The sequence below is a fragment of the Corvus kubaryi genome, unplaced genomic scaffold (assembly GCF_017639235.1).
Source record: "Corvus kubaryi isolate FWS band 111438036 unplaced genomic scaffold, C.kubaryi_AGA036_p1.0 69, whole genome shotgun sequence".
In the NCBI taxonomy this organism is placed as follows: domain Eukaryota; kingdom Metazoa; phylum Chordata; class Aves; order Passeriformes; family Corvidae; genus Corvus; species Corvus kubaryi.
In genome coordinates, this window is record NW_024582057.1 from 2354780 (window position 1) to 2377944 (window position 23165).

At 43.4% G+C, this 23165-nt stretch overlaps 1 protein-coding gene across 3 annotated transcripts in view; it reads right to left on the bottom strand.

Moving 5' to 3' along the window:
* Positions 1 to 8369: 8369 nt before the first annotated feature.
* RNF144B (ring finger protein 144B) overlaps positions 8370 to 23165 on the bottom strand; it is a 96911-nt gene continuing 82115 nt past the window's right edge. For all 3 annotated transcript variants that reach the window (XM_042049060.1, XM_042049061.1, XM_042049059.1), the window contains 5 exons: positions 22771 to 22831; positions 17894 to 18098; positions 16600 to 16744; positions 14788 to 14877; positions 8370 to 14605 (listed from right to left, as the gene is read on the bottom strand). In XM_042049060.1, coding sequence (XP_041904994.1) covers positions 14465 to 14605; positions 14788 to 14877; positions 16600 to 16744; positions 17894 to 18098; positions 22771 to 22831 — 642 coding nt within the window. In that variant the 3' untranslated portion in view covers positions 8370 to 14464. The remainder of the gene's footprint in view (positions 14606 to 14787; positions 14878 to 16599; positions 16745 to 17893; positions 18099 to 22770; positions 22832 to 23165) is intronic.

A 23165-nucleotide genomic window follows, 5' to 3' on the forward strand; every position in this document is an offset into this window, starting at 1 on the left:
AATGTGGCTCTGCCCAGTGTCTCAGCTTCACCTTTCCTTGAGGCCACACAAGGAAGGTCTTTGGGGGAAGTGGGGGAGGAGAACAGGGAGTGACAAGGACATTAACACAGCCTCCCATAATCGCTCAAGGATGCTCAAGTCAGGGGCCTACAAGTTTTACACAGCAGCGCCTCATCTGCAGGGTCAAGTCAAGGAAGATGTGCCCACCTGAAAGTCCCACTACAGGCTTGAAAAATTCCCCCAAATATGTTGGAGAAGGAGAAGAAGATTAGGCACTGGTGTCCAAGATGTCAGCTAAGGACTCTGTCCCACCCCAGTGCTGGATCCACTAGGCAAAAGGCATGACCTCATGTGACATCCCATGACAGCAGGGCAGAAGGGTCCCCACATGCCCCCCCTCTGTGGGTAGCTGTACCTCCCTTGTGCCTTGTGGAGCCTGCCCCAACACCCAGCTCAGCAACAGATGCAGGTCTCCATGGGGTAACACATGCTGTGGTGTCTATCCATGTGCCAGTCCCTGAGCTACCACTTTGAGAAACCCACCTTCCAGACACTCAATACCCACCTCCAACATCCAGAATCACTTCTGATTCCTCCAGGAGCATAAAGTCTGACAGTGTGCCCACATCAACTATTTCCCAGCAGAGACTGGGCAACATTCAAGGAAAAACAGCTAAATGACTTCGTGAAATCACTGGCGAGAATCCCACATTGTTTTTTTGCCTCTGAGTCAGACAGTGATTGTAACCTGCTTTTTGTTTCCTGGCCGCTGTTTTGCCTGTTCGCCCATGTAGTCCCTCACTTACAAGTTGTTTCCATGCCATGACACAGGCAGGAGATTCAGAGCAAGGAGCACAGCCAGCAATTGATGCCTCTCTGCAGCTTTTCTGCTCTTCTGGCTGCTCTGTTGCTTCCTGGGAACAGAGACGATGTAGCACAACCTGCAGTCACATTCCGATGGTGGTTATGATGGAAAAGGAAACACTTTAAAGTCCAAGACAAATCTCTCTGACACTCATCACTGTTCCCTCTTGCTCTCCTTCTCCCTTCCCACACTCACTTTCTCCTGCACACAAAGTCACTGGTGAGCAGTCATTGGTCCTGTGCTGCAGCTGCTCCTCTCTCACACATCCCCTGCCCTGTGCTCCTCAGGGAGGCAAGCAGGGTGGTGGGCAGGGTTTTACCTCAGGGCATTTGACTCTCAATATTCCCAGCTTAGCCCAGAGATGCACTGAATGGAGCCCATGGATTTACTCTGGGTACCACAACAGTAAATGGAAGAATCCTACATCCGAGGCAGTATTTGGTTTTTCCTCTCTCTTTCCCAGCTTGGACTTGCACATCTTTCCCCCACTGCTTTCCCAAAGATATAAGTGAAACACAAATGATACAGCATGAAACAGTACAAATGGTTTCTGGTTAAACCCTGTTTAAAAATAAATGGCATCTTTGCTTTTAGTACATTAGCATCCATTTTTTAAAACAAATCTTGGGGAGGAAGCTATCATACTTCACGTGACGCAGTCCACAGAGTATAAAGCAGTCTCGTCTTCTTCTGTCCTGCCAGGCCATGGGAATGCTGCAACCCAGCAGCAACCCCAGCAGGCCCACATCAGTACCAGCTTTACAGGAAGCTTTGGATGTGCAAAATCCCATAACAAGAGGCAGAGGGCACATCTTCAGCCAAAATCACTGTAATTTTAAAGAATGAGCCAGGGCTAGGGGGGACAAGGATGATGGTGACACGTGATTTGCAAAGAGCAAAATAACTTCATCTTCTCCTAGAAAATGCCTCCATCCTGCCCCAGCAAAGCAATGTCCTACATAGCTGCAGTGCCTTATCACCCCTGGACTTCTCCAGGCCTCAGGCAGCTGCCAGGTATTTACTCTCAGATGCACTGGAGCATAATCACATCTGGGAAGAAACTGGTCACTTCAGGTGTTCCAAGATCACCATGTGCATATAAATATATAGTTAGATAATGGCAATTATATAAAATTATGCTCTGTATGATAGTATAATGATAACATATGAGTAATGGGGCTTATAATAACACCTCCACTGCTGTGGTTATAAACAATCCTGGTTGTCACTGGTGCTTATCCTTCCAGCGTGACCTCAGCTTAATGACAGTCGCGGACATGGACTAACACCAAACCCTGGCTCTGAGAGGGACTCGCCTTCCCAGAGCAGTGGAAGCAGAATCACAAAGTATCTTGCTGTTCCTGTACAGATCAGCCTGGGGTAGAAGAGGTGAACTGCAGACCTACCTCCCTGCAAGGGTATGTGTGGTGGGGGCACACACTTCCCTCTAGGCCACCATCACAGCCTGGGCCAGACAAGCCCTTGTAGATACTTAGAGCTGTAACACCCCCCTATCCCAGCCTGCACAGGCTCCAGGGTCTGCTGCAATCACTCGGGAGTGAAGGTGTTTACTGTTCACTTAGAAAAGCCATCAGTAATCTTTCCTTGATTTTAACTAGAAGGCTGGGTCTCACCGTGCCTCAGTAACACCCAAAATACACGGATGCAGGACCAGGAGACACGAGCTGCTTAGGAAGAGAAGGGGGCACCACCCTCCATTCCCTTGGGTGCTGTCAGCAACAGATGAGGCTGCTGGAGGGAAGCAGGCATGCAATCCCACCAGTCTCCGTGTCCACTGCCATACAGGGCTCGTCTCCTGCAGAGCTGTCATCCCACAGAAGTTTATACACAGGCACAAACTTGGCACAAACCATATTGGCAGCAGTGGGACACACATGCACACATAACATTAAGCACAACCACAGGCCTAGACCTGGCACTATCCAAACCCAAGCCACAGCTGGGAAGAGTGACCAAAATCCTTAGAGGGATTATGAACCACCAGAAGCTTAGATTTAGGGGGTTGCTTTTAATTAACAAAGAAGTACATGCTTGATTTTTGCTGAGTTACCCCCTGTTGTTTACATACATGCTCTCTTATTTGAATTCTTTTTATTGATCCCATATGCCTCAGCTCTGGAAGCTGAACCAAGTCATCTTACAAAAATTAACAAAAATAATGTAGTCTTACACATTACTCCCACGATTTGTTCCCCTACACAGGTATTTGTCTTTCCCTACTTTGAAAGTGTTTTCCTCTCTCTGCAGTCAGGTTTGTTTATTCTCTGCAATATTCATTTCCAGAGGGATGTGGAGGGGCTTGGAGGAAGGGTCTTGCCGCACCAGGAGCTGCCAGGAAGCAAATGTGAGCAGAGCCCTGGAAGGCAGGTGAGACATTGGGGCAGCAGCAGCAGTCAGGCTTCTCCCTGGGTCCCCAAATCTGCCTCCTCTTCCAGGCTCTTGTGAAGCATCTTTCATAGGCCCTGTTCAGGTCCCCTAATGGGATTCAGGACATTGGGAAAAGCTTCTACAACCATGCCCACACCCCTTGTGTTTCCTCTGTAAACTGGTCTCACCTTAAGCACACTGATAATTTTACTGACTCATCTAAGATGGGATTAGGTCATTGTTGAAAGAAGTTGACTCCTACACGGAGAAGAGAGGTGAAAGGACCAAATTCATGGCAAAACTCTCCCTTCATCTTGCCATGGTAGGACCCTATCCAAGCTCCATACAAGTGATGAACAGGTCCCAGCCTAGCCCTGTGCAGCAGCACAGCCCTGCGAAGGAGACACATTTACCACCTTTCACAGCACTCAGCCAGAGAGATCCTCCGGAGTGGCTGCACTGGGTGCCAATTCAAATAATGACATAACAGCATGAACAGCTGTGCCACTTGTCTGGAAGGAACAGGCAGAAAGAAAACCCACATGCATCACAGTCTGTATGAGGGACGTGACATTATGGGAAATCACTCATCTTCATAAATTGGGTAGGTAAGAGGGTCATATTAACCAGGTGAACTTTAACCAGGACACCTCTAGCTAACTAGTGAAGTTTTCCTCCAAAACCTACATGCAATAGAGACTGAAGCCTTTGATTAAACACACATATTACCATACCAAATGTTACACAATTGGTGGAAGACAGAAGAGGAAAGTTTTCTTACAGCCAGCCCAAGTCCCCACACTGTCTCCCAGAGCTCTCCTGTGGCTGAGAGCCCTAGACCACATGTCAGGATGATGTGGGGTGATGTGAAGACAACACAGCTCAGAGGTAGTAGAAATGAGTGCAAAACCCAGCCAACCCACCACTACCACAAGCATTCTTCTGGTTTCTGGGCCACCACAGATATATCAGGCCCTGCTGCACTTCCTCACCCAGCCAAGAGGGACTCAGGTCTGGCTACAGCCCAGAACACCCCTGTTACCACTTTGCAAACACTGTCCCTGAGGAGCCACCACATACTGCTCCCTACTGAACCCTGTGATGATACAGGCTGGAGGCCCCAGGGCCTGTCACATTTTAGTTGTTTGTAGTTATAGCCCGAACAAAGATAGAAGTTTCCTTTCCATTCTGATTATGTTTTTAAAATGACACTACCTCATTTAGTGCCACTGGCACTACAACACCGCTCATGTCAGCTGACTTTGGCAGCAGACATGCTGCAAACCCTCTCCAGCTAAAAGATCATCAGGAACACTGTCCCTTCCAGGCAACAGCTAAACAGGCAAAGTATAGCTCAGCAAAACTGAACACAGTGTGGCAGAAAAGAGATTAATTCTCCGCTCCTGGCAGTGCTGAGGGCAGAACAACAGAATTTAGACAAGCCTCAGTATCCCATGGAGTCAGATATCAATCCCTTGATCTTTGCCATTGCATGTCTCATCCTCCACTCTGACTGGGATTCCCAGGGAGACCAGGAGGAAAAACCTCCAAATGGGAGCAAGTACAGTTAAAAAAAAACATCAAAGCTTTCTTGAGAGACATTCAGGAAGGTTCGAGGTCCTGAATTACCTCCTCTAGTATCTAGAGCACTGCTCCTGGGCACTTTCACAGGGCATTTCCAGGAGCCCTCTTCCTAGGGCCTGACCCACAGACCCCCATTCCACAGAATGGTTTGGGTTGGAAGGGACCTTAAGATCATCTAGTTCCAACCCCTTGCCATGGGCAGGGACACCTTCCAGTAGACCAGGTTGTAAAAGTCTTATCTAGCCCAGTCTTGAACAATACCAGGGACAGGGCACCCACAACGTCTCTGGTCAACACAACCAAACAATGGGATGAGACACACTCACACAGGGCAATCCAACAGCTCCCAGAGCAGCTTCCCCACTAGCTGTAGTGCCCAGGATGAGCAGGAACTGCTGGAAGCAGCAAGAGTCATCTACCTCTCACAACTGAGAGACACACACACACTACTACAGGCATCTGCGCCCACCTGGGCTTAAATACAAGTTTTTTAGCCAAGACCCAGGAAAACACAATTACCTACTAACTGGGGCCAGTCCTCCAGGTTTCTCAAAGTTTGTCATCTTGACACTGGCATGGATCTCAAGAAGGTGAGACCGTGAAATTACCAATGTGCTTGGTAATGGATTATGCTAAAAAAGGGTCAGCGTCAGGAAGGATTTTTCATTTGCTACATGATACTACTAAGGAAAAAGACATGGGGTGCTCTTTCTCAGAGGCTTCACCCTTCTTCAGACAGGTTTTATAACCCCATTCTGAGAAATCAGAGATCCTGCAATTTCCCCTTCTTGGATAAAATACGAGCACATCTTCAAGGTCTGGACACAAGACTTGTTTGAAAGCTCTGACACAGTTATTCCAGCATCCCTGCTGAATTTTAAAGTGCAGCTATCTCTAGATGCACTGCTTGCTAGCCCAGCTAGTGCTCAGATTAGGGAAAGGAACGACAAAAAAGGATTTAGGTTTTTTTTATATTGAGTATCACAGTACAGATTTGAAGCCTTGAGTTTGCCTGTTGGACACCTGTGAGACTCAGCATGGCAGTGGCTGTAGACATAGCTTACTACATAGGTGTTAACAAGGTGTTCTCTGGGCTGAGAAGCTCAGCATGAGATGTCCCATGCAAGAAGTAATCCATGGTACCAAGGGGAAAGTGTTTCCTCTGAGAAGTATGATTTTGTGGGTGGTATGGGATGCTGGTTTGGTTTTATTTTTGTTGTGGGTTGCTTTGGGTTTTGGGATTTTTTGGGGTTTTTTAATTATGAGATATCCATGGAAAGCTCTGTAGAAAGACAAGCCTTTTTGTTTAAATTTTCCATGATTTCTGGTTTCCAAAGACTAAGAAGCTTTCAGACCAAAAAAGTTGTGGAGCTTGAAAGAGAAAGGACTTGCAATGCAGGCACCAGGATCAAAGGACAGTGGAAAATGTACTTGCAAGGGCAATCCTCCTGAGAGGCACACCTTCAGTGCCTAAAGAGGAGGAAGGATTCCCAGGAGGAGTCATGGGCCTCATGGAGAAGCACGACAGAATGATGATGGAGTGGGTGGCACCACCCACAGGGTCACCCCAGAGCAAAAATGGGAGACCAGGAAAGGTGTTTTAAGAGGGTGATGTGGGTTGTGTTTGTCAAACTGGAAGGATGGATCAGACTGAGGGTAGTGTAGAAGGGGTTGTGGGTGTGGGTGGGTGGATGGATGTGCACACACACAGAGGTTAAGAAGGTAAATGACATCTTTTGTAATCTCAAAAAAGATGGAGAGTTTAAAATCAAGGGATTTGGTTACAAATAGCTCTGAAATAAAAGGTTTTTGAAGAAAACTAGTCTTCATGACAAGTACAGGAGTTGGGAGGGGAAATTGCACCTTGAAGCTGGGATCAAATCAAATTTGAATCCATTGACTTTTTTTTATTTTCTGAAACTGGCCAGAAGATGTTTGGGTTGCTTAGACTAGTCTGATTTGGAATTTTAAATAATGGAAATTCAGAAATGTGTATCTTTTTCTTGGAGAAGATTTGTTGGTGTTTTTCTTCAAAGTTGCCAGGTGAGGAGCTGGCAGTTCACTCATCTACCAGGTGGGAAGCCGGGCAGTTTGCCCACCACTGGCAGCTGGTAGACTGGCAGGATACCAGGCACATTGGCTGCCAGCAGCTGGTGTCCATCATAAGTCTGACAGAATGGACACATTCCCATCAGAAAGCTTGTTCCTCAGCAAACATCAGGATCTTCTGAAGGAAAAAGTGCTGTGCTGGAAACTTTTAAGTCTGGTGCAAGTCATCATCTGTGTTACTGTGTGAACTGGTAAGTTGCTCCTGCTTTGTTGCACATTCACAGAACAAGACAAGAGCCTTCAACACACACACATGAAAAAAATTACTGTGTTTAAGTGGAATAATATCAGTGCTGAATTTACTCTAAGCAAACTGGTGGGGGGAAAAAAATGTACATGCATGACCAGAATTTTGAGCTGCAAGTGACAATGGTGGTATTCTCCCCAACCTTCATCCTGAAAACCTGTTCTCAGAGGCAGAACTATCATGACCTTTCAGATAATGTATTGAGGTGAAGAGCCCCACAGATGACACATAGGGTTTTCAAGGATGTGTCACCCAGTTGGAAAATCCTACCTTCAGATGCTGAGTAATTGTAGCTAAACTAGAAGTATTTAACAGTAAACATCGCCCTCATGTGTGATGCTCAAAACCACAGCTGTGATTGTCTCTTGTAAGCACTGCAGGATGTGGGTGTGCAAGGAAACTAAGGAGCACGGATGTCTGAAATTGCACAGCAGGATGCAGCCTCCCAGCAAGTCCCTTGGGAACTCGGAGCAGGAGGCCCCATTCTGCTGCAAGGACAGGCAAGGCTGAGGGAGCAAGCAAAGAGAAAAGGGGGCTGTGAAGGAGCAGACTTTGCTTTGTGCAGCCTGCCACACATCCCACATCCCACATCCACTGCTCCTCCAGGTGCTCCTGGTATCTCCCAAGCCACAGTCTCCACCAGACTTTGCAGGGGAGCAGATCTTTAGTAATGCTGCACTCCATCTACAGAGAGCAAGCACCAACGCTGTCTGCACACCACTGCAGCAGCTCCCAGGGCTAATCCAGAGCCTGCCCCACACTCTTTAAAAGGATTTTAATGTCATTTACTCTTGAGAAAGTAAGAGCCATGACTCTTGATCCCACCTCTTTTACCTTCTTTTATCCTCAAAATTTCCATTAAGCACCTCTGATGTATTCAAATTCTTACCACAAATTTTCTATGTTATCTTTTTAAAGGCAGTCGAAGATTACAGCAAAATGAGACAATGTCTTTACACTGATTTTTTAATGTTGCACATATTGCATTTTGTAACATCAGAAGAAAAAAACCCCAAAGTAAACCTCAAAGACAGAAAATAAATATAATTTTTATGAATATATGCAGAGAGTGCAAAAAACTGCATCCGTAAAACATTTAAATGCTGAATCATACCACAAAAAAAAAAAAATTTACAAAAGCACTTATTTTTTTATACATGTCAGCTTTCTTCTTATAAACACAAAAATATTTTAACAAATCTTACAAAGATCAAACCCTTTTGCCCTTCACCAGGAGAAAAGTGGTGAAGAAAGTGTATTACCTGGAGGAAAAGAAAAAAAACCCCAAAAAATAGATAAACAGAATGTAAAACCTGCGAGGGGCAGGACAAGGGTCCGTGGCCACTGCTGGCTCACGCCGCACACACAAACACACCCAGTGCCAGACTCGGACACTTCCATCTACACACACTTAAAACACAGGCTTTTTTCAGAAATAAGCAACACTGGGGCAGTCAAAAGAGCTCGCACATGGTGACCTTTGGTGCCTATGGATGCCAGTGCCAGCATGGTACGGAACAGTTCTGCTTCTCTTCATTCCCAAGCCTTGCTCATTAGGGAAAGTGAATGCTTAGACCAGCTGAGCTCCAAACAGCTCACGTGAACTGAAGCTTCTGTGAAACTGGACCAGGCCAGTAGCAAGAGACTTGGAAATGAAAGGAACAGAGATTTGCTCTGGATTCTGGGGAGTTTTGGAGGTGGGTGGGTGGCTTTGGAAAGGGCCAGCTTGAGACAGGGCCCTGATGAAACTCCAGGATACACACGTGGTGAGAAGGCCCAGCATGACATGTGCCATAGAGATGGTGGCACTTGAAGCCTCACCTGGATGAGTCCCTTGTGCACCACATCCACTGCATGGGCCCCAGGAAGCCATAAAGCTCAGGCACCTTCTTGAAATTTAAGCAATTCACTGCACACCTGCTGCAGCATCGCACATTCAACCTGTCTGGGATCTCCCGGCACGTGGCCACCAGAAGCTGCAGCTTCTGTCTGGACATCCAGAAGGCACAAGCAAATTACTGACATCCTTAATTTTCATCCAAGAAAAGAGAAAGTCTCTTGGGAAGAAGGGAGAAGAATTAGGTTGTGTCCTCTAAAGAGCTGGTGGACCTTGTCAACCAGTATAATCTTTTATAGCTCAGATTGTGATGGTCAATAAAATTCCTTGCTAGGAAATTGCCTTTCCTAACAATAGAGATTTCCTCAATTCAAAGAACTAACTTGAGGGATCATAAAAAACTCTCTAACTACAAATTAGTAAGAAACATAATTACTAATTATAAATTATATTTGCATTGTATAAATTATAATAATAAATTATAAAACCACATTGGTTATAAGAAACTTGAGTGTCAAGACACAGACCTTTGGACTTCCTGTTCAGCAACACAATTCAGCTCTCACTTCATTACTTTACTAACTAGAGGACAAATGAAAATGAGAACAAAGTTCTCCAGAGCCTCAGCAGTAAGTTCACCTTCCAGCAGACTGCAGAAGAACCAACTCTTGCTGTTCCAGAAAAGGTAAATTTTCACATCTTTATTTCCAGCCATGTAAATTACTATCTCATCCCACATACTCACATGTGAGAGATGTCTGACAACTGTTTTATAACTAGCACACTCTGTTCAACTGCTTCAGCATATTTATAAGATTATCCTCCTGTGTAACTATACCCTAAAAAGCCTGCAGAGAGTTTGAATCCCTAAATTATGAATCTATGCAAGGGAAGTCTTTTTGATTTATATAATAAAAATATGTATAGAGGATGTAGATTTTTTTTTTTAATTTTTTTCCCAGCACATGTCCAAAGTCTGCTTAACAATAGAAGCATCTCTTCTGTGAAGCTCAGAAGTTGTAAGGCTCCCTTACCTATAAGCTCTAAAAAAGCAGTCCTTATTTAGAACTTACAAGAGAACTTCTAAAGTCTCAATAGGTTTTTCTAAACAAGCCAAGTCTGGAATTTCTATCTTTGGTCAGGTATCTCAGCATCAAATTTCTTATTAAAACCTGGGAGAAATGCTTGCAAGATTTTTATCCTCATACAAAGAAATCTACTAACTTTGCTCTAAGAATCTTTGGCTGGAAATACAGGATGAAAAATATGATCATAAAAGGAATTAGTTTGAGAAAGAATGACTGGGAGAAGATTACAGTGCAAAACACATTTCAAATTTTTAAAGCGGCAGGCACTACAGCACAACCACCCATTGTGGTACCAGAGAACAGAGCAGCCTAAAGTTGATTTTATTGTCCCATTGTGGAAATGCAGTTGTTTCTGTCCACCTGTATTTATTTATTCATGCAAATACGGAGGCAATATCCAGTTTTTCTTAGTTCATTCAAGTAAAATTTGTGTACATTTTAAACTTGTCTTGGGACATCATGCTGTGTTACGGGACAGACAACAAGACGTAGCATTTAGCATCATTAAAGCACGGAGAAACATTCATTACTGTTATCCCTCATGCTGCTCTTTGGGGTAAGTAACTCCATGCACCAAAAATAAACCATCACTTACTGGAGGGCAGGACTGAACACCTACCATAGTTCTGGAGTAAATACTGCAGAGATGCACTTACGCTGTAGCATGACAAATATCTTCTTTTTATTAAGAGATGGATTTGGGAAGAGGTGTCATCATCCTCATTTTAACACAAGGACATGGAATGCTGAATGGGATCTTCAGCTGTATTTAACACAGACCCAGTGACTGATGGGAAATGATGTGATATGTGGCCATGGAGATTTGTGGCCAGATGCAGTACAAATCCAGATTTCTAGCACTGCTCTCTTAGGTTGAGAACTGACCTTTAAACACCTAGAGCCCAATTTTCATAAGGCCTGAATGCTCCTGGTTCAGAAGGAATGAAGTACTTCCCACTTCTGTTCTCCAAGAGAGACATCTGTGAATGCTCTCAATGTAACATTAAATGTCTAAAACCCCCAAGGTGTCTCTCAGTGGTTAAAGGCCCAAGAACAAACTGGTGATGATTCCAGGGTGGGCAATGTGCTCCTGTGTGGTACCTGCACTGCTACAGCCCTGAGCTCGCCCCTGGCTGCTGCCCCCACGCCAGCCACCTACCACAGGGGCAAGAACAGAGATGGGAAGAGCAGTGAAGCCTGGTAGTAACATGCACCAAATAACATCATACTGATGGAGTTCAGGAGGGTGGATCTACAGATATATTGATTAAGAAGAGTCCCATGTAGTCAGTCCTGGTTTTTTTCTTTCTCCCTAATTACTACTAGTATTATTCGTCATGCTTGCAATAAATCTTTTATAAAGTGACTTTAATGTTTCTTATAAAGTTTAAAAAAAAAAAAAGCAACACAAAAGCAAAAGCCAACACTGTAAAAAGATTCCTGCTAAAATGTTTCTTTGGAAACTCTGTGAGCATAGCCAGTTGGTGCAAAATAGCTGCATTCTGGAAAACAAAGCAACGGGGCTTTACTGCTCCCAGCACTCTGCACAGCTACTGCTCGACTTGGCCAGGTCAGGGTCTACTTAATGCATATGCTCAACTATTCCCATGCAATGAAAAGCCAGGATACATGGGGCACTGGACACGGCCTTTTAAAGAAAATCATTGTTGTAAAGCCTTAATTTTAAGCTCTAAAGTGTCTAGGGCTTCCTTCTTGGTCCATTTGTTGCACCTACACAGCCAAAGGAAGGGGTGCCTGTAGCTCATGCTCTCCTTATCCAGTTTTTGTGTAAAGACCTCCAGCTAAAGTCTGGGCTACCAATCCACATCCAGACTTTTTAGATGCCTGGACTGGGGCTGAGACTGCCAGGCTGTGTTAACTCCTGCATGATTAATTTATACCAGTTTTGGTACCCCCACCAGGCCTCTAAACTGATGCAAGAGAGCTGCCTTTAGCTGCATTTCTTTAACAGAGGGAAGAACCTGGCAGTTTCATTAACACAACAGTATTAATGAAAAAAAAATCAGACACTTTCATTCCAATAGGCATTTTAGCAAAAACAGACCAGCAGAAAGAGGGAAGAGGACAAGGAAAGAAACCAGACTAGCAAAGGATGCATCAGTCATGGGCAAGATCACAAAACATGAAAAACTCTCAAATTTTAACATGCAAAAGATATTGGTGCATTGCAATGCTGGTTATGGTTAAAGAGACTGTACAGTTCCTACATCTTTGTCCTTTATGCTTCGTTAAAGTAAGACTTGCAACTTCAAGTTCATAAATAAAATGGAAATGACAGTAGTGCCATAAAAACATAGGTAGAAAAATAGTGCAAAGCCAAGGGCTGGACACTTTAATCTGTCACAAGTACCCCAAAGCACTACCATTAGTGCTCTTCAAGAAAACACATACAGAAAACATTCTTTATTTATTATAAATGGCAGTTGCCTGCATTGCACTCTGTATTTAGAATGCACTGACTACCTTTCTGCTTCCCTTCAAAGCTGAGGATGAAGAACAAATATAGCCTTTTGCACTGAAGAGCACTGCCTGCCCTCCAGCCACGACTGGTAGCAAAGTCAGACAGTATTTAAAAAAGAAATCAATTAAAAAGTAAAACAGACAGTATCATTTAAGGCCTCTGTCCTTGCTAGTCTGCTCAACAGACTACACTTTCTCAAAAGAAGAACACCAACCACTTCTGTTACAGTAACCAGAGAGCAAAGTTAAACAGAAAACAGGTCACATTTACAGCTGCCAAGAAGGCAAGGTTCCTGAGGCTCGGCCAAACACCACACACAGATGCTCCTCGCAGCACTCTGGGTGACCTGCGCTGTGTGCTCAGAGAGGGGCAGCCGGGCGGAGCGCGAGCCCGACACCACACTCGGGCTGAGCATCTCCTTCAAACTTCACAGCCCTTATGGAAAGGGGTTTGGAATTACAACCAATTATATAGTGCAAACTTGTATCTGTTCCCACAGATATAAAATGCACAGACTGGAGTCCAGAACAAAAGTGCTACCGGCCCCGGTTGTGAGGAGCACCATCCATTAAGGAAATAAACTCCAGGGAGAAGAGTCTGATCTCAGCCACTCCTGAGTGAGCCTGGAGTAACTCCACCTCTTCAGGTGTAACTGATACCAGGGTCTGAATTGGTTTGGTGGTGAGGCACCAAATTAAAATGAAGCACTTACTAAATGACAGCCTTCTAGATTTAGAGTAACTAAAAAATATCAGTAACAGAGTTTGTTAACCTTGAGCAGGACAAAAGAAATACCCACCAATGGATGGAACTCACATTTACACAGCATTTCTCAAGTATTCACTTCAGCAGGTCCATAAGGTTTTAAAGGAGGGCTTGTCTTGGCCTGGTTTCAATAACTTTTTAACAGGGTTCTTGCTGCCACCCCACATAAACTGTTGAAAAAATATACTGACTGCCTAGAAAACACATTTCCCATATGTACTTAGTATATCTGCACCCATGCTGCTACTCTGTACACACACAGCCAAGATCCCAACACTCTGCACAAATGGGAATGGTATCACAGTCTTTCTTACAGTATTACCTTCACTGTGAGTTTGCTACACCCATGGTACTGACAAAAGGCATGCCCAATCGTAGGGAATTATGCATATTCCTAATATTTCCTGGTACATAGGTCACGTTTGATGTGAAGAAAAAGCAGCTTTCTCAAGGTAGTGCAGCCTCTCAAAAGAGAGCCCTATCTTAGAAACAGTTTTGTTGTTTTTCTACTTCTGTAGTTGAGATCGATGGTAAAAATCAAATGGATTTCAATGCTGAAAGAAATGCCATGGCAGTCAATTGACAGGAAACTACCAAACATATTTTCTTAATGGTTTGTTACCTTTAACGGGACACAAGCTAGCAGACAGAAGAACCTAATCAGGCTTCTCCCTCTTTTATAAAAGACCCAAAACTTTGTGAGAAATCTGAGTGTCGTCAAGAACCAACAGCAAGCATGACAGTAATGACTGGATCTGCAAAGACAGAGTAACGCAGCAGGATCAAGTCATGTGCAGCTGATGGAAAATGGGAATGTTCTATTAGTCTTGAATGGTAGATCATATCTATGTTATGAACTACTGAATGGCGTCCTGTTTTCCTCTTCAGGAAGCAAAAACCTACACCATATGTACTGCACAATAATCTAGACTTTTCCCCCACTAGGACTTGTTAGATAGCCTGTAAAGAATAGGCACTTATCTCAAGGATTGGCAAATAAAAGGGAGCATTATTTGGTAGGTATGGCACCAAAACACAACCATTGTGCTTTCTCACATACAGATGCTGTACAGATGGAGACTCAAAAAGACACAGAGTTTTAGGTTGTTGGTGGGCTGTGTTTTTTCTTTTTGCTCCGGCAAGATTTGCAAATGCAACAGATGATGCATGGAGATGCCACGAGCAGCAAGGGAGAGGTCACCAATGCTATGATACCTAGTCCAACGAGGATCCCCACAACCTGAAAGACACGGGGGAGAAAAATATATATTTAGACAGCATGGAAAATAAAACACACATGTGCATGCAAAAACATAGCATAGGTCACAAAAAAGAAAAGATGAAAACATGAAAATAATCATTCTGGTCCTCCTCTGAAGGGTAAAATGTATGAGAGCTCTGCCCAGCTGGCTTGGAACACACCTGTGTTCTGTTCCACATCACTGAAGCCCGCGAGTGGCCCAGCTTGTTTCTGCAAGGGCCTCTGTCGTAATGCCGTAAGAAGATATCATTCTGAAAAACAAAAGGAGAAGCTGTAAGAGCAGGTTACAGAACTGCAGGGAGAGGTTCAAGACCGGAGTGGAAACACAACCTTCCTGGCACTGCTTCGAAATTGCCAGCTGCCAGCAGACAAGTTCACCTGTCTTCTAAATAATTACCTAGAGAAACTTCTCTATGTTTGGCATATGTTTGGCACCTGAGCTATCATACAGCATCTTTCTTCCCCCACTTTTAAAAAGCATAAGCACATGAGTTTCACCTATTGCACAAGCACCTGGTCTATAATTTGGTGATGATAAAGGAGACTGAAAACAGGCATTTCTGAAAACTAGATATGTGAAGGATCATCTTCCTGAGGTATTCTACCTTCTGTCCTCCTGCTGTACCTACACTTCACAGAAATCTTCTTCTAAGACTTAATAGAAAAATATTTAAAAGTACAAAAATCCTGTTTCATTTCTCTTTTACCATTAATACTTATTAAATTACTCATTATTTTTCTTCAGAAGGTGACTCATGCCCTGCATTACCCTCCCTGAACCACTGTGCTGTAACCTGATGCTGCTTCCCCTTTCATTTTTCAGCCCTACTTCTCTGGCTTTGCAGGTATTACCTTCACCTATGCCTGGAGCTCCTGTAACCCCATACATTTAGAAAAACTACATTTGAATCACACAACTACAGTTTCTTTCTCTCTTTCTCCCTTTGAACTGACAAAAGCTCAAAAGGGCATGTCTGCAGAGTCTGCAAGAATGACACTCCTCTAGTTCAGCACAGTGTTAAGCAATCACTGTGTACTGCATGTACTCTGAGGCAAGCCCTAAGACTCGTGTTGAAAAAGCACGTTCACCCACACAGAAAGGGGACATAACACTAAGGGAAACCTGTTTAGCATGCTGAGTAAAAGAAGGATGAAGAATGAGGAAGTCTCATTGTTTGCTGGCTGTGGAGTACAAAAAAGAAGACAAGCACAAAACATTTTATTTCAAGTGCTGGTAAAAGTCCTTTTCACACTCCCACGGTTGTTACTGACAACTGTGCCAAAAGGGCAAGCTGCCATATATACAAGTGCATTACTTCTAGGACTCTTATTTCTGCTAGGATACTTGAAGTCCACATGAGTTGAGAGTGGTTTGCAACCTTTGAGAAAAAACTAGCAACATGCACTTTACAGTCCATGTTCATGATCCAACATTTTTATCCTCAAGCCTAATAACCACTCTCTTCAGCAAACATGGCACTAGAGATGGAGCAGTAAAGGAAACCTAGCTCCTCCTCGCTAGGAGGGAGCCCTTAAGCACCATACCATGGAACAACCCCGTTCACCCAGTACCATACCATTTTTTGGATAGTCTGTTTCCTTTGCTGTTGAAACAGGGGGAAGACATTTATTTCCCTCACTCTCAACCAAACTGTTTTTAGCTACTGGAAGAGGAAATCAGAGCAAGGTATTGCTGGAACTAACGTCCAGAAAGCAACAAGTCAGTCCCATTTCCCTCAAAGAAAAAACATGGGACCCACAGACACGGCTATAACCCTTTATGGAAGAAATAAAAACGATATTGATATAAATAAAAGCACTGGGTGAGAGAAGAGAAAGAAACTGAATAAGAAGCTGAATTGAGCCAAGAAATTCGCTAGGTCAACAATGAATTAACGAAGAGCTTGCACAGAGCCTCAGACTAACCCTAACCCTGTTGCTCTTTATCTTGGTGTTTTTTCTGCAATACTTACATCCAAGTTCTGTAGACAGTACCAGCAAAACGTGTGCTTGCAGTTCTTGCACATCATCTGAGCACAGCCCTCGTTTCGCTCAATATAGATCCGACAAACTGGGCACTGCTTAATTGATGCCTCTGTCGCTGCTCCAATAAGGAATCTAGAAAAGTAAGGAAACATTAAAGTGAGATGTGAACATAACTGTTGGTAGTCAGGTCCACTGCCTAATGTGTATTGTGCTTATTTTCCAGAGAATCTCATGTTGTTGTCCTAATGTACTCAGTGTGTGAAGCTTCTTATATTCAGTACAATACAATGAAGCATACCCACTATTAGGTGTAAGACTACTAATATCACATAAAAGTGAAAATCCCTTGCCTTGTTCTTTTATGCTATATAAAACCAGCAGTCACTACACCCACAATTAATCACCTATAGCATTAAAACTTAAGACTTTGTTACAGAGACCTTGCACAATTCACTTAACAGGACTGGATTATGCAACTCATAACATCGTCCTTGTCTGAATAAAATAGGCTTAAACTCCACCAAAGCCAGAGATCACACCTAGAGAAGAAAAATCATGGCAAGAGCTTTTTGGCAACTCCTGTTCCATGAAGTCTCTAGCAAGCAGAATGCTCTAGGTTTTAAGTCTTTCATTTTTTGAAAAAATATGATAGAAAACTTAGAACACATGACTCAACATAACCTGATTCTGAAAACAAAGATGGATAGCCAAAGACATGACAATTTAAACACAAAAGTGCTTTCTTTCTGTAGATTAATGACTCTTACAACCTGATCTGTAGGTTGTTTGCACTTAAGGAAAATGACCATAAATCGGGCTTCTCACACCAAGTGAAATTTACACTCTGTGTAGGAGTTACAGTTTGTCTATGCAGAGATTGTATAAATATTAAGCAGGGACAATTTCTTAATCACAGTATAGGCAAAATTTGGATCCTGCAATATTGGTATATTGGATTTTTTCTATGGGCACAGGTCATAAGTCTAGCATGTGAACAAAGCCTTTAGGCAGATTTAAAGTCCTGGAGGGCTTCATCTTTCAGAAGTGTCAGTTGCAACCCAAGCTTGACAAATACACAAACAGTAATAAGTATTAAAAAATAAAATTTATCATTTAAAGTAGTATTTAGACTGGAATTGTATTTAGGAAACACCAGGAAAGATGGACAGTCTCAGAGCTGAAGCTGTGGACCTAGAAGGACGTCGTTCCATGAACCTGATGTGACGCCCTGTGATGAAAAGAACTGAAAGACTGCATGGCCTCCATGGATTCCCATCTTACCCCTGCTCGGTTGGTACTGGAGCAGTTTGGTTCTCCTGGCACAGGTGCTGCAGGTGCCATGCCTCCTTGCAAGAGGAGCAGAAGGTCAGGTGGCAGGTGGGGCACTCCACTGGCACCGGTGCTCCCGACTCACTTGGTGAGATGTGGCACACTGTTTGGCAGTCGGCTGTGGGGCACCATGTTCGCTGGGGGTCCAAGTGGACTTCTGAAATGCAACAGAGAGAGAAATAAAACTCTTTATACAGTCCCCTGCTTGTTCCAGTGACATGTGTCTAGGTATACAACACCCAATTCTGCATGAGGGTGTGGGAGCCAAAGCACTCTGCACCCATGCCGAAGGGTATTTGGGCCTTCTCTTCTTTAGGCAGGTCTGCATTTGTGCTCTGCTCAGCAGTTGCACTGAAAGCATTGCTACAATAGAAATACACTACACAGAACGTGTCCCTTGCCTTTTCATAGGGAAGTTCAAAATATGAACCTAACTGCTGTTTGCTGAGAAGCACGTCTTTTGTAACACTAGGTCACTCCATGTCTTTCACATGTGCAAGCCATGCAGTAACTTCCATATAAACAGCAGAAAGACTGCAATTAAATTAATATCAAGCTACTTTCCATGCCTTATTTACTCTCCTCTATCCATAAACTCCAGTTAATATTCACTGTATCATATCATTACTATTTGTCTGGTATCAGATTATTACAGAAGTCAACATTCAGGGTGGAGACACTGAGTTACGGTCATCATCACATGGCAGAGAATGATAAATGTTGATCCTCTCTCTCACTTCCCAATCCTTATTCAAGGAATTTGGACTTGCAACAGAAACCCAGCTGGGACACATTCAATGTTGTTCATTTGCTACTCAATTCCATGAGATGCAGCCAAACACTCACACCCTGCAGAGCTTCCCCAGAAAAGGGCTGTCATGCCTTCAGGAGCTACCTGCCCCTCCTCCCTCCCTGGGAGCTCTCTGGTACCACCACCGAAAATAAATAGATGGAGGGGATGTCTCAGAAGCCAGTGGAAATCCTGACTGTCAGATGGCAAAAGCCATTACAAGCAGATAAAATAAGTTGTCCCACTTGAAACAAAAAGGTGCACAAGGGCCTCATATATACGTTCTCTGGCAAATTTTGCTGAAACCACATGCGGATGTTCATCTTCTCTGCTGCCTGCAGGACACACAGGTACATGGTGCTCTGACTTCAGGTAATTTCTGCGTCAGAGCGCTCCAACATATGTGGAGAATTTCTATATCCATGCAAAGGTTGTCACCTATAATTTAAGCAGTGACAGCAAAACACCTGTACCATCTACCTTCAGCCACTTCATAAATCTAGTTTCATTCTTTCCTCTTACTCTCTTGCACATGCTTTCTCTGCCTCCCAAAACAAACAAAAATTTTGCTTTCAACTGAATGAAAGCCAAAACAAATTGGTTCTCAGCTTCATTTGTGGGGAGAAGAGACACATGGCCAAGCAAGTAACTTTTCACATTTTAATACTTTCAAGAAGTAGTGTCCTGACTGAGAAATCTTTATTTTTCTAGGTTCCGTTGGTGTCTCTTAAAAGAAACTCTGAACTGGGTAAGGCCATGGCCTAGTACTTGCTATCGCATTTAGTCCTTCACACAGTAGGTTCTGTATGTTTTCTGTTGAAAACGCAGCTTTGGAAACCTAAATTCCCCTATCCTGTTTTTGGGAGAAAGACAGGGTGTCTGGTTTTGACATCATTGGGAGGAGGAGAGTTGGGTTGTAAACCTGTTTTTTAACAATTTGTTACAGCAAGATGTAATGCATGAGATGAAACTCCCTCCTCTCCCACTTCCTCCATTTTACAAAGAACCTACAGATGGTGTTTTGCAATCCACGCTGTCTCATACTGTTTGGTTTACCATGGAATACAAGCAAAACCAGAAAAAACTAAAAAGGCACAGCCAAAAAAGGGAAAAAGGCTATCATCCTGCTCTGGCAAGTTGCTCCGTCTCTTCATTAGGGCCATTTCTCTCCCAAGCCTTTCCCCTGATTCCCTGCAGCCAGTTCAGCCACAACTCCCTCTACTCTCAGGAGAAAAGCTTTCCCAAACAGTGCCAGTTTTGGGCAGGGATCTGGCCAGTTTTCATAAAACATGTGAGCAAGCAGGTGAGATGTGGGTGGCAGACAGGGGAAATGCAGCACCCTGAAGAAAATAATTTCCAGCTCAGGAGAGGTACTCACTGAAAGGATGAGTTCATGATTCTTTTTCGCAGAGTATTAGCAACATCTCCTTTTAAAATGGACTACTTTTGAGTCAGGCATAAAATGGAGATTCTTTTCATCTACCACTCGGCCTACTGAGCAATTGTCACAGAAACAAACATAATGCATGTGTCCTACCTATTTACCATTTCTCTGTTTCTTTACTTCTGTTGACTACCTCAACCCCATCCTAAACAGACATAAAGCAATTCCTGTTTCTTCTACTAAAATATGCTTCACAGAAGCTCTGCGGCTTGGCCCTGACTGGATGCAGAGAAGTTACAGATATGCAAGAAAGCTTGTTTTTTATTTGCATTCTAAGAACATAAAACCCACAAGAGAACAGCATATTGTCAGTGCGTTCCTTATTAGATTTAGTGATTGTCCATAGATACACAATTCTATGCTAGTTACTTCTCACTACTTTTTCACACAATGTTATTGGTCCATTAAAAAAAGAAAACAATGAAATTCAGAAGAAATATATTCTATTAACATAGTTAACACACAGATGGGGTAGCACAGATGGGGTATGGGGGAAATAGCTTTTGGATGTGTAAGTCCTTATTGGGGTTTTCAAAATTTTGCTCAAAATTTATCTCACAACGGAAAATGTCTGGGAGGGCTCTACCAATCAGTTGAAAATCAGTAAGGAGTCTCTGGGTAGATTGTGGGTCAGAATTCATCCCCAGCAGATGCCATCAGCAAGGTTTATTGCTAGTTTCAGAAAAAGACTGCCAGACCAGAGTGGGCAGGCTTTGCAGGTAAGGCTCAGGTCTGAGAACAGAGCTTCAGGCCAGCAGAAGCTAGTAAGCCAAGTCCCACTGATGAGTGCAGAAAGATCAGCCTTGGGGACAGGACTAAATCCAGGATAGGCAAAAGGTCTTGGCTAGGGCTGGCATTAGTGCTGGGTGTCTGGGTCAGAGCTTTAGTTAGCAGGAATCGTTGTTCCCAGACATCAGTAAGCTGGATTTATTGCTGGGGCTGAAAGGCAAGGCAAAAGGGCTATGTCTAAGTCTGCTGCTTGGACATCAGTTTTACTCATCATAAAGGAGCAAGGACAGATCTTAGAATCATAATAAAGAAAGATAGCAGAGGTGGAAGAGGATTTGTCCGACTTAGGCAAGAAAGAAAAGTAAAGAAGGATTTAAAAAAGAGACAAGTTTCAGGCTTCTCTGCGTGAGAGGCAGTAAAAAAAAAAGACATAACAGTGAGTTTGATAAAAGATCATGAGTTCAGCTTTGGCTAGTTACAGGGTAGGAGATACCAGGAAACCAGTAGTTTCAGAATCTTCAGTTAAAAAAGGTTTTACATAAAACAGATGTACTGCAAGAAAGTCTTTCTTAACTCTTTAATATGGTGATTTAACAAGCTCTGATTTCCACTGTCTAGGATTGTAGACAAGCCACTGATTAGTTCATGAACTGGAGAGACTTCCTAAGGAATTAAGAATAAACAAGAAGGTGGTAAAACAGGAGTGAGAAATAAAAAATGAAAGCAAGGTTTGGAATTTTTTTCCTTTCTTTTTTGACCCAAGTGCCTGAAAATCACAGCTACGATCTGCACTTGCCCATAAACTTTGGGGTATATTTGAGTATTTGGCAGTTTTTGTACTTTATGGTCATTCACAAGGACTCATGTCAGATGAGATTCTGTAAAAACCTATATATTCTTCTATCTGATCAAATTTTCAAGTGCATTGCTTTGCCTAACTTTTATAGACCTCTGCATTGTCTTATGCATTCCCAGTCCACTGCATCTAAGCAGGCATGCAGAGGAAGAACATAAATACAATCTCCCAAGGAGAGTTTGAAAACAGGCAGAGTCAGGGCAGTGTCTCAGACACAGCACTCTGCACGGTACTATGCACTGAGTCCTTTGAAAAACACCGCACCTTCCAGCTGAGACTTTCAAGCTGCTGACAGTCTTTAAAACCAGGAATGGGATCTCATCCTTCTGACTAGCAAGTTTCTTCTTCAGCCTTGGCAAGGAACTATCTCCGGATGCAGAAGAGTGATCTCTGGGCATAGGAAAGCTTGGCCTCAGTGAGACCTTCACTTTCAAACTTGTTCACAAAATAGGCCTTACTCAGGAACGAGGGGACCTACTAATCCTCAGGAAGAAAAACTCTACGAGGTGAACACACATGAGGTTTTTACGTAAGCAAAGCCATTTTGCAGGGATGCTTGCAAAAATCTGCATTGGATTTCAGAATATGTGTCCCCCAGAGGCTCTGAAGATCCCCATGGATGTGTAAAAGAACTGTGTGCCCTGGCCTGCACCAGCCTCTAGCACCTTGCCAAGTTCTACCAGTACAACCACCTCAAGGATCCAAGACGAACGTGCTATTGGAAGAACAGTGGAGCCCCAGGCAAGCAATTGGAGACTGCTGCCCACAAGCTTGAGTAAAAGTCGGATAATTCAGTAAGATGCTGCTTTTTCGATTCCTCAATACTGAAAGAATTTCGAATTTGTCTGTGGAGCACCATCAGACCTAGTGACTGCTCTTAAACTATTTCAAAGCAAAGGCATCTTCTCTGTCTCTTCCTTAACTCACTCAACAGGCTCTGTCTTTGCAGTATATAACAGTGCTGCCTCCACTGACAAAAGAGAAGGTAATAGGAACAAAAAGGATCGCACCTCGTTCAAACTTCAACCTCTTGTATAACTGAAACTGGTCAACAGGAACCAAACAGGCAATCTGAAATGAGAAACAAATACACAAAATAAGTATTATAAACACAAACCTTAAAAAGTTAATAAGCACTGTGTTCAACACACCTGCTTTCCTGAGCTGGCTTTCAAATTCACCTTTTTGTTCCTGCTTGCTATCAGCACCATGTTCCTCCATACCCTGACTACTTCTCCAAAACTTAAAAGCAGTTCTTGACCGCCTCTATTTCAGCCACACAGTCCAGTAGTTCAGCCCATGTCTTTCTTACCATGCACAGGAAAACCTTCTATGTGCATTCTGTATTTACTTCAGGCTTGTCAATTTTATTTCATGTTGGTTTAGTGTAACAAAGGGTGACATG